Raw genomic sequence first — 13,103 nt, forward strand, 5'->3', positions numbered from 1 at the left:
TATTGAGACAAAGTCTCATTTTGTCACCCTCAGTAGGTTGAGTGCTGTGGCATCATAGCTCACAGCAACCTCAAACTCTTGGGCTCAAACGATTCTCTTGCCTCAGCCTCCCAAGTAGCTGGGACTACAGGCGCCTGCCACAATCCCGGCTATTTTGTTGTTGTTGTTGCAGTTTGACTGGGGTTGAGTTTGAACCTGCCACCCTCGGTATTTGGGGCCAGTGCCCTACTCACTGAGCCATAGTCGCCACCTGAGGTATAAAAAATTTTTAAGTATTTGAAATGTACTGTCAAACAGTGTTATATAGTTCAGTATTAAGCTCTGGCTGAAGCTGGTCTTCCCTGAGCTCAGGCAATCCACCGGCCTCAGCCTCCCAAGTGCTAGGATTATAGGCATGAGCCACCGTGCCAGGCCCTTAACCTGCTCATTTCTGGTTTTTTGGTTTTGTTTTGTTTTTTTTTTTTTTGAGACAGAGCCTCAAACTGTCACCCTGGGTAGAATCTGTGGCATCACAGCTCACAGCAACCTCCAACTCCTGGACTCCCAAGTAGCTGGGACTATAGGCACCTGCCACAACGCCCGGCTATTTTTTGGTTGCAGCCGTCATTGTTGTTTGGCAGGCCAGGTTGGATTCGAACCCACCAGCTCAGGTGTATGTGACTGGTGCCTTAGCCGCTTGAGCCACAGGCGCCGAGCCTACCTGCTCATTTCATTTCACATGATTCCCCACCCATTCAAGGACCAGGCCACATTATCTCTTTTGGGTTACAGGGGTTTGGGTCAGTCAGAAAGTAAATCAGCTACTCCCTCCTCCTCATTTTCAATGGTCTGACACATTTTGTCCCCACAAACAGCTCAGTACATACTCAACCTACCTGAGGTCACTCTTCCACCTGCATTATCTCTACACTTTACATATCCCCCTCCCAGCCGGCAGAGGTCTGCTTCCTCTTCTACCCACAGGGTTTTGTATGTTGTATGTTGTATGTGTGTGGGGGGGGTATGGTTTTTATTTTTGTTTGTTTAAAGTAGCAGTGTTCACTTTCCTGGTTAGTACAGTGGGAATATCCCCACCTGTCACACAGGAGATCTGGGTTCGATTCCCCAATGGGGAGGCTGCCCATTCTTTTCCAGCCTGAGCAAGAGTGAGACCCTGTCTCTACTAAAAATGAAAAACTGGGGCCAGAGGATCACCCGAGCCCAAGAGTTTGAAGTTGCTGTGAGCTATGACGCTAAGGTACTCTACCAAGGGAAACAAAGTGAGGCTCTGTCTCGAAATAAAATAAAATAATAAAGTAGCAGTTTTCACCACAGATACATAATATTGGATAGAAAAATACATCAAGAATAATGCCTTTGATACAAATCCTTTATATATATGAATGCAATCACTACGACAAATTATGAAAGTGGCTAGATACTTAGTAGGTGGAGCTTATTTTTTCCCACCCCTTGAATTCGGACTGGGCATGTGATTTACATGAGCCAACAGGATGTTAACAAACATGACACACGCACAGCATTGAAAAGGGCTTGTTCTTTTTGTTCCCGGAATCCCAGCACCATGTGAAAAAGACGAGGCTAGCCTGTTGAATGAGACACACAGTCACCTCTGCCACCCCAGCTGACAACCAATCACCTGCCTGATAGATAAGGCTCAGAAGGGACACTAAGAAAGGGACTTCAACGAGGGGGGTGGGTGGAAAACCTGACCTGCTGAACTAGGAAGTCTGGAGGGCCGGTGAGAATGGGTATTAAGAAACCTAGGTGGCTCAGCGCCTATAGCTCAACCGGCTAAGGCGCCAGCCACGTACACCTAAGGTGGCGGGTTCGAATCCCCAGCCCGGACCCGCCAAACAACAATGACGGCTGCAATCAAAAAAAAAAAAAATACCAAGCCGTGGGGCGGGCGCCTGTGGTCCCAGCTACTTGGGAGGCAGAGGCAGGAGAATCGCTTGAGCCCAGGAGTTGGAGGTTGCTGTGAGCGTGATGCCATGGCACTCTACTCAGGGGGACAGCTTGAGGCTCTGTCTCAAAAAAAAAAAAAAAAAAAAAAAGAAACCTAGGTAACCAATGACCAATAGAAAAGGGCGCTACTGCCTGGAGGCACAGAGAGAACAGTGGAAGACCTGCAGCCAATTACAAATGGACAGAGTAGTTATACCCCTGCAGACCTTTGCTTCTCCTCTCTCACCTTTTCTCCTTCACGAGGGGGACCCACTTCCAACTTTCTGGAAGTGCACTAAACTTTCTCTTTGTTCTCCCTAAATAAAATCTCTTTGTTTCCCTGAAACTTGTGCAAGTGACTTTGACTTTCTAGCCACACTACCTGTGCTGCTCCAGTTTTATTTTCAGTTTCCACTCACTTCTGCTTTCCATTACCACCGGGCGTCGGCTGAACTTTCTGGCTCAACCAAGTAATTGAACCAGGTCAACTAGGTTCAGTGAACCAGGACCCAGATGCCCAACAAAGGACTTCCAAGTTCAGCCAGACCCCAGCCAACCCACCAAAGGATTGTATATGTGTGAGATCAGTTATACCTGAGATCATAAAATCTGCCCAGCAAAATCATGAGCTATTAAGCCACTAAGGTTTAGGATGGTTTGTTTCATAGCAAATGCTAATTGATATACAACTCTACTTTATAGATTTTTAAAAATTGAGGCACAGAGATTAAGTAACCTGCTAAAAGTCCCACAGCTGGGATTTGAAGCCAGGCAGTTTAGCTCCAAAAAGCAAGCTTCATCAGCTCTCCTATAGCTAAGTCACCCTACAAAGTTAAAATATTTCTTATTTATCTGCTTTTCTTTTTTTTTTTAGAGACAGAGTCTCACTCTGTGACCCTCAGAGAGCCCTGGCATCACAGCTCACAGCAACCTCCAGCTCTTGGGCTGAGGCAATTCTCTTGGCTCAGCCTCCAAGTAGCTGGGACTACAGGCGCCTACCACAACACCCGGCTATTTTTTTTTTTTGTTACAGTTTGGCCAGGGCTGGGTTTGAACCCACCACCCTTGGTATATGGGGCTGGTGCCCTACTCACTGAGCCACAGGCCCACCCGTATCTGCTTTTCTAAAGGATGTTAAATGTGTTGATGGCCCCATAAACACAAAACAGGCAACTAGGTACTGAACACCCCCACTAGTTCCTGTGGATGCTGCCCTTTAGGTCTGCACAAGGCTTTGCTCTCTCCTGACACATTCCAACCCCTAGAGCAAGGGTTGTCCAACATGCACAGATGAATGGATGAAACATGGTATGTATACAAGCAATGAAAACAAACTCTGACACTTGGTATAACATGGATGAACCTTGAGGACATCATGCTAAGTGAAATAAGCCAGTCATGAAAGGGCAAACACTATGTGACTTCTCAACACTTACAAGGTATCTAAAGTAGCCAAATTCATGGAAATAAAAAGTAGAATGGTGGTTGCCAGGGGCAGGACAAGGGCAGCAAGAGGAGTTATTGTTTAATAGGTCGAGTTCCAGTTTGGGAAGATGAAAGCATCCTGAATGGATAGCAGTGAGGGTTGCAGGACACTGTGACCTGCACTCACAATGGGAAAAAAAAAAAGGGCGGCACCTGTGGCTCAAAGGAGTAGGGCGCCAGCCCCATATACTGGAGGTGGTGGGTTCAAACCCAGCCCCGGCCAAAAATTGCAAAAAAAAAAAAAAAAGAGAGAGAGAGAGAATACGGGGCTTAAGGCCATTGAACTGGGTACTTAAAAATGGTCAACATGGTACATTTTGTGTTACATATATTTTAACACAAACTTTTTAACAACAACAACAAATAACAAGGGCTGGTACTGCCAGTGATAAAATGACAGGTCTATGGCCATCATTATACTAGTTAGAACCCAGGGAGCAAAGCAAGCAAAAACCACTCTGCTGTTGAGCTTTACTGAGTCACCAGGACTCCACCCCTGTCAGACTGCTCCTCTACCACACACTGAAGGCCAGATGGGCTGGCAGATATGTCAAAGCAGCTTTACAAACAAGCTGGGCTCAGGGTCAAAACTCTCAAACAAATCAAAGCCAGTTCCCTGCCCCCAACCCAGCCCTGGGGGGAAGGGGGAGTCACGTTCCACTTCCTCTCACCAGAATCGAGACTTAGTTCTCAGATCACAGGATCGCATCTGACTCATTGGTAGGAAAATGAGTTCACATCAGAAACAATAAAGGAAATGCAAATTTTTGGTGGGCAGATACAATTTCTACTAGCCCAACAATTATAAATCTTCGTAAACTCCTCACAGAAAACCGAGTTTTAGGAGAGCGGTCTTGAGATACTGAATGAGAACATTCCGGACATATGAAACCACCAGTCTGATTTTTCCAAATAGCTTAGTATTTTTATTTCAAAATATTCACAAAGTTAAAAAATAAGTACAGTACAAAGAACTTTTTGAGCTCAATCATTTGAGAGTGAGGACCTGATACCTCCTCACCTCAAGTACTTTGGGGGCATTATTTCCTACAAATAGGGACCACCAGCACTTCACAGATGAGGACGCAAGGCTTCCTGACATGCCCTCGAAGGAACTGCTCGGAAGGAATTACTCAGACACGATCTTCGATGTACACAGTCAGAGGGGATAAGGAAACGGGTGGGGATGAGGCCAGCGGAAGAAAACAGGAAGCCCCTGTTGGCAGCAAACAGTTCACCGTCAGGAAGGTCAGAGGACTGCTGTACACAAGCAAGCTTATCCATGTGGCCAGAGCCCAGGCGACCCACCACCCAGAGAGATGAAATGAGACATCCCTGCCAATCTCAGCCTTTGAGCATCCTTCCAGTTTCTGGCTTACAGATCCAGAAAGTCTCTTAGAGCTGAGAGGTAGGGGTCGCCCTAACCTTTTCTACCCTTCTCCTTCCCACTTGCAAGAAGGAAGGAAGCCGCAGGAAGGTTTACTCGCACAAAGCTGGGAGAATACCTCTCAACCTCCATCTTTTGTTGTTTGTTTTTTTTGAAACAGCGTCTCACTCTGTCACCCTGGCTGGAGTGCCATGGCATCATCTTAGCTCACAGCAACCTCACACTCTTGGGCTCAAGCGATCCTCCTGCCTCAGTCTCCCAAGTAGCTGGGACTACAGGTGGCTACCATACGGTGACCAGACGTCCCGATTTTGGCAGGACAGTCCTGCTTTTTAACAATTTGTCCCAGGTCCCGCGGCGTTTCAAAAAAGTCCCGATTTTTGGAAAGAATGCATGAACAGGCAGGAGAACAGGAAGGGAATATACGGTTTTCGGCTGCCATGTGGCTATTTTGCCAGAATATGAGTTTTATATTCTTTTTGTTAATTTTATAATGTTAAACTGTAATAATAACAAATAATTGCTGAGAAGTGATTATCGAGAACTGCTTACCAAAGTTTGCATTGTTGTCAGGCCCCGCCCTGCCACCCCCACCCCCCCACCCCTTCCCACCCCCCCACCCCCGCCCCCATGTTGTCCGGCTTTACAAATGTTAAAATCTGGTCACCCTAGCCTACCACAACACCGGCTATTATTAGAGACAGTCTCGCTCTTGCTTAGCATGGTCTTCAACTCCTAAGCTCAGGCAATCCACCCACCTTGGCCTCCCAGAGTGCTAGGATTACAGGTGTGAGCCACCATGCCTGGCCCTCAACATCTCATTGAGAGTGAGTCAGTCATCCCAGGACTTGAGCATCACCTGGCTAGACCTGAAGACTCAGTGGCTTACCCAAGGGACTCAGGTATTGTCCCAACTATTACCCTCACTTGGCCATAAGAAGGGAAAAAGAGGAGAGAAACCACCTCTGCTGCTTCCCAGCAGACCAGGAATCTCCCTGTCAACTCCCTCCCACCCTTTTTCCCATCAAAGAGGATTTGGGGTCCAGAAAAGGGGTGGTGTGAAATCTACTCCAGGATGTGTCACAGCCAGCTGGGGACCCACCCACCAAGTGAGAAGCTGGATTTGCCAGTCATGTTCCTCCCCCTCTGCTTACCCAGCCAAGAGCAGGAAAGGAGTTGTGAGTAAAGGAGGGTTTGGAGAGGAAAACTCGGGTGTCGGAAGCAAGGGAGGAACGTGTGACCACCATTGGTGGCTCCCCAACCTCATCATTTACTAGTTTGTCCATCTATTCATCAGCACACAGTACCTGAACACCTCCTGTATTCAGGCAATGCAGACACAGCAGGAAGCCAAACAGAGGAAACTCCCTGTCCTAAAGGAGCTTCACTTACTGTAAACAAGTAAATCCACAAGTCTGATGGGGAGAAGCAGACAGGGAAAAGCACGTCAAGGCCTGGGGGCTGGTGGCAGCTGAGATGGTGGCCAGGAGGCACCCATTTTAAATATATGAGCCTGGGAAGGCCTTATGGATAGAGGGAAATTTGAACAGAAACCATGAAGATGATAATGCCAAACAGGGAAGATAAGTTCAAGGCCCCGAGGTGGAAGCATGTTTAATATCAGCTCCCTCCAACACAAATTCCCCTTGAGCCATCTCTGCCCTAAAACCGGTGCTTGCGGACCAGGAGGGGAAACTTCAGGGAAGAGAAGCCACTGTGTAGATTCCAAGGGGATACTCTTAACGCAGAAGTTCTCAACCTGTGGGGTTGCTACTCCTTTGGGGGTTGAACAACCCTTTCACAGGGGTCGCCTAAGACCATCCTGCACAACAGATATTTACACTACGATTCATAACAATAGCAAAATTACACTTATGAAGTAGCAACAAAAATGATTTTCTGGTTGGGGGTCACCACAACATGAGGAACTGTATTAAAGGGTCACGGCATTAGGAGGGTTGAGAACCACTGCTCTGATGGGTCGTTCTTACACTGCTCTGCAGCAGGGGTACGTGGGCTGTTTCTAGTAGATAGGTGTGGGCTAAAAGGAATCAGAATAATAAATTCAAGCATTAAAGACTTTCAGAAAAGGAATTCTTGTCTTCCTCAATATTTTATCCAATATTTAAATTAAATCATCAGAAATTGCTTCAGTTTTAGGTCATGAACACCACCTTAGGCTACTATGAGCAGAACACATCCCCAACTTGGAGGTTTTGGACATCTTAAAGATTGTCGGAACATGGACACTTTGGCAGAAAGATGCCTCAGTGTTCTAGAACCTATGGGAACTTGAAAATGCCTTTGAGAAGTTGCTTCTCCCTAGAGTACTAGAGGCCTGGGCTGGGCCCTCAGGAAAGTGGAAAGAGGGAGTGGCTGCTTGAGGCAGACCAACTCACAATTGCATAAGTTCTTTGACATCACACAGCCCATTTCACCAGGACAAGGAAGGAAGAAGGATTTTAGGAAGCCATTCTACCTAGAAATAGAAGTAACATAATTGGCAGGGACCAACCAGAAACCTCAGCTCAGGGTTCAGAGTACAAAACCTAAATACAAAGATAAGATCTCAGTAGAACTGCCAAAGAAGCAAGGGGATGCCTTGATGAGAAATTTGGGAGGTGCATGGAGATAGGGAAAAGAGGAATGATTAAGGCCTTGCCCTGCATCCTCTCTGGGTCTGACCTTAATATGTTCCTAGATTTTGGAAGACCAAATTCCCACAGGGCTCATCCTGCCATTCTCTCTCCCACAGTCCCTAAGGCGGCACACACATACACGGCAGGTGCTCCAAAGCTTTTCATGTGTTGCTTGTTAAACATTTTCCTACAGAGACCTTTGGAGGCAGCATCTTCCCTCACATTATAAACACGTAACAGGGATGGCACCTGGTCATTTGTTAAGTCAACTACAATTTGGACCAACTTCTCAGACCTTCTAGGGAAATTTCAGCTCTCATTTCACAATAGGGTAGGAGACACCCAAGTGGGCAGAGGAATGCAAAATGCTCATGGCCCCAAGCCCAACACACAACAGGACACCCACCCAAACATAGGGCCCAGCTATCAGATGCTGGAGGTGACACAAGTGGCAAATTACATCACTTCGGTGGTGATCAAAAGAAGAACCGCTGTGAAACCAGAACAAATTTGCACACAGCCCCAGCGATCGCCAACTACAGCTCCCCTTTGCCACACCCTTTCTGGTCCTGGTTTCTCAGCAGCTCATTTGGGGTCTTGGGACAAAGAATCAATGTTTCAAGAGAAAATAGCAAAGAGCATTCCAGGGAGGGAGGGAGTCCTCCTGCTGCTGCCAGATAGGCCATGGTTAGGAGAAGAGGAGGAACATGCCTGATGTTCCGGGCTCAGGCGCACATCCCTCCCCTGAGCAGGCCCAGCTGCCTGGAAGCGCACCCAGACCAGCCCAGGCAGCAAGGTGGTGCCCATGTGCAAGGTCATCCAAATACCAGCACCCACACCCTGCTGACAGCATGAGAGCCAGAATGAAGCAGATCATGGGGGATCATGGGAATAAGAGGCTGACTTCAGACATGGCTACACACAAAGTCGCAGTTACACAGGACCCGCGCTGCTGACCTTCAGTGGGAGATACAGAACCCAAACCTCGGGATGATGGATGGAGGCAGGAGAGACATCCAACGGAGCTACCTTACCTGCCTCGCCACCCTCCGAGCCTCCCAGTAGGGCTTTGAGTCTTCCACAGCTTTGCCAATTTTCTTCACCAGTTCATCCAGCTTCACCGTTGCTTCCACCAGAACAGAGCGGAACTTCTGACGAGCATCCTGTAGCCGGAGGAAATCAAGGAAACACAGGTCAGACTTCAGAAGAAATCCAGAGACACCTACTTTACCTAACCAGGAATACTAAGGAAGGACTTTACCCAACATGCAGACCCCCAAATTGGCACCTTTATGAGACAGTGCCCTGAGCAGTACCATCTAGAACTTGCTTCCTCACCACTATAGTGGTGAAAGCGTCCTGTGACTCACACTGCCCCAGATGGCAGCCATCAGCCACATGTGGCTACTGAATGCTTGCAAGTGGCTAGTATCACATAGGAAGTGAGTTTTTAATTTAATTTTAATTACATACATTTAAATGTAATTAATCAGCCAGGCACAGTGGCTCACCCCTATAATCCTAGCACTTTGAGAGGCTGAGGCAGAAGGATCACTTGATCCAGGAGTTCAAGGCTGCAGTGCAGTGTGTGTACCACTGAATTCCAGCCTGGGCAGCATAACAAGACTCCATCTCTTAAAAAGAAAAATTTTCTAACTAGCTATGCATGGTGCTATATGCCTTGAAAGGCTATGGCAGGAAAAGCACTTGAGTCCAGGAATCAGAAGTTATAGTGAACTGTTGCCAGCACCACCGCACTACAGTCTAATAACAGATGGAGATCCTATCTAAAAATAAATAAATAACATGGGTAGTGACCACTATATTGGACAGACCAGTGCAGAGTAAAAAGGTCCATCTGAGTCCTCAGGGAAATATCCAGTCACTTCTGTCCATATGACACCTTTAAATACAACCATGTAATTTGGTCAGTATTAAAAAATAAGTGCAAATTCAACACATGCCAAATGCAATGCTGAGCCTTGGGCACAGCCCTGCCTTCAGGGCACTTCTAGTCTGGTGGCTGCAATAGCATCACAGCCCATCCCAGAGAAGTCAATGCCAGTGTAGAGAGATGGTACAGAGGCCATGGAACTCAAGCAGCAGAGGACCTCACCAGGCCAGTGTGGGAAACGTCCCAAGGAATAGTATCTAAACAGAAGCCAGAAACATGAATGGACACAGAGCCCACGCTCAGCTGAGGGAAAGGGAGCAGCAGGGTGTTTGCCAGAAACCCAAAGGTATGGAATGTAGAGGATGGCAAGAGGCAAGGGTGGCCACCCACCCCGGAGACAGCAACTAGCAACTTAGGCCTCGGCAGCAGAGTGAAGGAGGGCCGTGCTAAGCTTAATCATGCGGTAAAAGTAAAGAAACCAGATCAGTGAGGTACAAGGAAGGGAAAAAATGAAAAAATAAATTTAACAGGTCTAGGAAGGCATATTGCTGGAATCAGGTCAATACCTCACAGACCCCATCCCCTTTGGCGTTTGCCTAACAGAGCCACACAGGGTGGCGAGGGGTGTGGGGAGGCACACACGTATATGCAGACACATGTGCATGCACGAGTTTGAGAAAAGGGAAATGAATACTCAGACAAGAAGGAACAAACAACACATAATCATGAGCTGTGGGGCTGAGGCTGACCCCGCTGGTGTTAACATGGGCTCCCCTGGCCGGAAAGGGCCTGCCTCACGAGTGAGAATCTGGAATATACTTCCCCACGTGGAATTGCAGGGTCTCATGAGGGTAAAGAGGCTCTCATCAGGTCTTCTAATCTCAAGTCATGGGCTTGCCAGATGGGCTTAAGAATGCTGCTGTATTCTAAGACAGGAGGACACGGCCTCTGCCTCCCAGGGGAGCTCCCCAGATCCTGAGGCCAAATCCCACTTTAGACACAGGTGTGGGCCCCTTTCCTCCAGTTTTGTGTCATCCTGATTTTCTCCGCCTTCTCTCCTATCCATCCAGGCCCAAAGCTACCTGCTACAGCTCCTGAAGACACAGAATAAGACTAGACTTGTTCTCCAGGGGAAGGGCCACAGAGGCAGACGCCCTGGGGTACAACATACCTTCTGCCCAGCTGGCTTCCAGCAAGTGAGAGGCAGCATGTTGTCAAACCCAGGATTTTAATAAGAAACACGGATTCAATGTTAGTTTACTCCCTTTTATGGGTCACAATCAGGTAACTTCTCTGTGAACCATCTGTATTAGCTATAAAATAGTTACTTTCCAACTCATAGAAGGGCTGCTAGAAAGAATAAAGGAAAATGCAAAAGTAAAATACCTAACAAATCCCGGGCACACGGTCAATGCTCAATAAATGCACACAACTGTTCCCCCTCATCTAAAAAGAGACCTGTGGCGCTGTTAAAAACCACCCAGGGAGTGTCTGAGGCAAGGGCAGCTGACAGGATGCACGGAATAGCCTGTTAGCTATGTGGGCAGCTGCTCCGCAATGTGCACTGACGCAGGTGACAGCATCCTCGTGGTCACCTCCTGGTGGTGGGCAGCACCAGCGCTATCCCCATTCACACCACAGTGGAAATCTGAGGGCCAGACCATCCAGCGTGTGGCCCAGGCAGGTCACATCACACCCCAGGCCTGCTCTGCTAAATGAGAACTGGGCTCCAACCCAGTGGCCAGTGGGCCAACAGGTTTAGTCCACTCAGCCTGTATTCTGCATAGTACTTAGCAAGGAAAGGTCATATAAAAAAAAAAGGTGGAGAGAATTCTCAAATTTTATAGCCAGACGATCTGGCAATACTGGAGCCCTCCTTACCTGACAATCTTTAGCTAGAAGTGGAGTAGAAGGTCCCCCTTAGATAGGGGCTTGGCCCTTTCCAGTGCGTCCCCTCAGTCTAAATCCCATCCAACCTGCTTCACTCATTCATGGTCCCACTCAGCCCCTGGGGACATTGGACTTGCCAAGAGCTCTTCAGGCCACACGAAAATAAGCCCCCAACTCTACCTCTGTGGGGAAAGAGGGCTACAGAGCACAGACTGACATTTGCCATGCACAGGCGTTCATTTAAGTGATTTAACCCCCTCAGTTTCACAATCTGCCAACAACCCTTACCAGGTAGGTGCTACAGTTGTTCACATTTTACGGAAGAGGAAACTGAGGTGCAGAGAAGATAGACGACATGCCCCAGGTCCCTGAACTGGGAAATGGCAGAGCCATTATTAAACTCAAGCAGCAAATAAACAAGTAAAATGTAGTGTGGTAAGTACCGAGACCTACTGAGACCTACCAACCCACACCAAATAACAGACTCAGAGTTGGGAAGGTCATCAAGGCAGGCTCCATGGCTCACGCCTGTAATCCTAGCACTCTGGAAGACTGAAGCAAGTGGACTGCTTGAGCTCAGGAGTTAGAGAGCAGCCCAAGCAAGAGCCAGACTCTGTCTCTAAAAATAGCGTAGTATTGTGGCCAGTACCTGTAGTCCTAGCTACTTGACAGGCCGAGGCAAGATGATTGCTTGAGCCCCAAAATTTGAGATTACCGTGAGCTATGACACTACTGCACTCAACCAAGGGTGACTCTGTCTCAAAATAAGAAAGAGAAAAAACCAAAAGAAACCAAAAGAGAAAGAAAAGAAAAAAGAGAAGAAAAGAGAAGAGAAGGAAGGGTATTCCACCAAACAGAAGAGGAGGGGCATCCTCAGCCTCCAGCAGGGACTAACACAGGAGGGCTATCATGTGTGCTGTAGGAAAGTACGTGAACTTTGTCCCATGGGCCACAGGGAGCCAAGTGGGGTTGGCAGAGGGATTATTTCCTGTTTCTTTCCTTGCAGATGACTTTCTGGTGCTGATTCATTACTGAGATTCTGTTCCCATTTTCCTACTATTCTCTTTCCTTTGGCCATACATCACACGTCATAATCTACCCTTTTAACCTGGCTTTACATGGTGGGTTTGTCAGAAACGATTGCAGAATGTATTCTACCACAAAAAGGAAAAGTAATTATCAGTTGTTGATGGTTCAGCTCTCAACAGTAGTTACATAGCGGCATGTATCACCAAATGTAATCACCAAATGTAATGTAATCACCAAATACTGACCACAACATAATTCTGTTCCTAAGGCAGCGCTGTAGAAAAAATAGGTATGTGGTAGGGACGGAGGGAAGAAAAAGATAAAAATCTCATCTTCCAGGCCAGGTACAGTGGCTCACATCTGTAATCCCAGCACTCTGGGAGGCCAAGGCAGGCAAACTGGTTAAGCTCAGGAGTTCGATACCTGCCTGAATAAGAGCAAAGTCTCAAAAAAAAAAAAACAGGGCGGCGCCTGGGACTCAGTGAGTAGGGCGCCGGCCCCATATACCAAGGGTGGCAAGTTCAAACTTGGCCCTGGCCAAACTGCAACAAAAAATAGCCAGGAGTTGTGGCAGGCACCTGCAGTCCCAGCTACTCCAGAGGCAAGAGAATTGCCCAAGCCCAGGAGTTGGAGGTTGCTGTGAGCTGTGACACCACAGCACTCTACCACGGGTGACAAAGTGAGACTCTGTCTCAAAATAAATAAATAAATAAATAAATAACATAGCCAAGAATAGTGGTGAGTACCTATAGTCCCAGCTACTTGGGAGGCTGAGGCAAGAGAATCACTTGAGCCCAAGAGTTTGAGGTTGCTGTGAGCTATGATGCCATAG

General features: G+C 47.6%; 1 protein-coding gene across 1 annotated transcript in view; it reads right to left on the reverse strand.

The window, feature by feature from the left end:
• The window catches only part of SH3BP5 (SH3 domain binding protein 5), a 79,123-nt gene that overhangs the window by 44,225 nt on the left and 21,795 nt on the right, over positions 1-13,103 (reverse strand). Inside the window, exon 3 of the mRNA XM_003781714.3 lies at positions 8,493-8,621. Coding sequence (XP_003781762.1) covers positions 8,493-8,621 — 129 coding nt within the window. The remainder of the gene's footprint in view (positions 1-8,492; positions 8,622-13,103) is intronic.

Source organism: Otolemur garnettii, unplaced genomic scaffold, assembly GCF_000181295.1.
Source record: "Otolemur garnettii isolate 467f Iridium unplaced genomic scaffold, OtoGar3 scaffold00002, whole genome shotgun sequence".
Classification (NCBI taxonomy): Eukaryota; Metazoa; Chordata; class Mammalia; order Primates; family Galagidae; genus Otolemur; species Otolemur garnettii.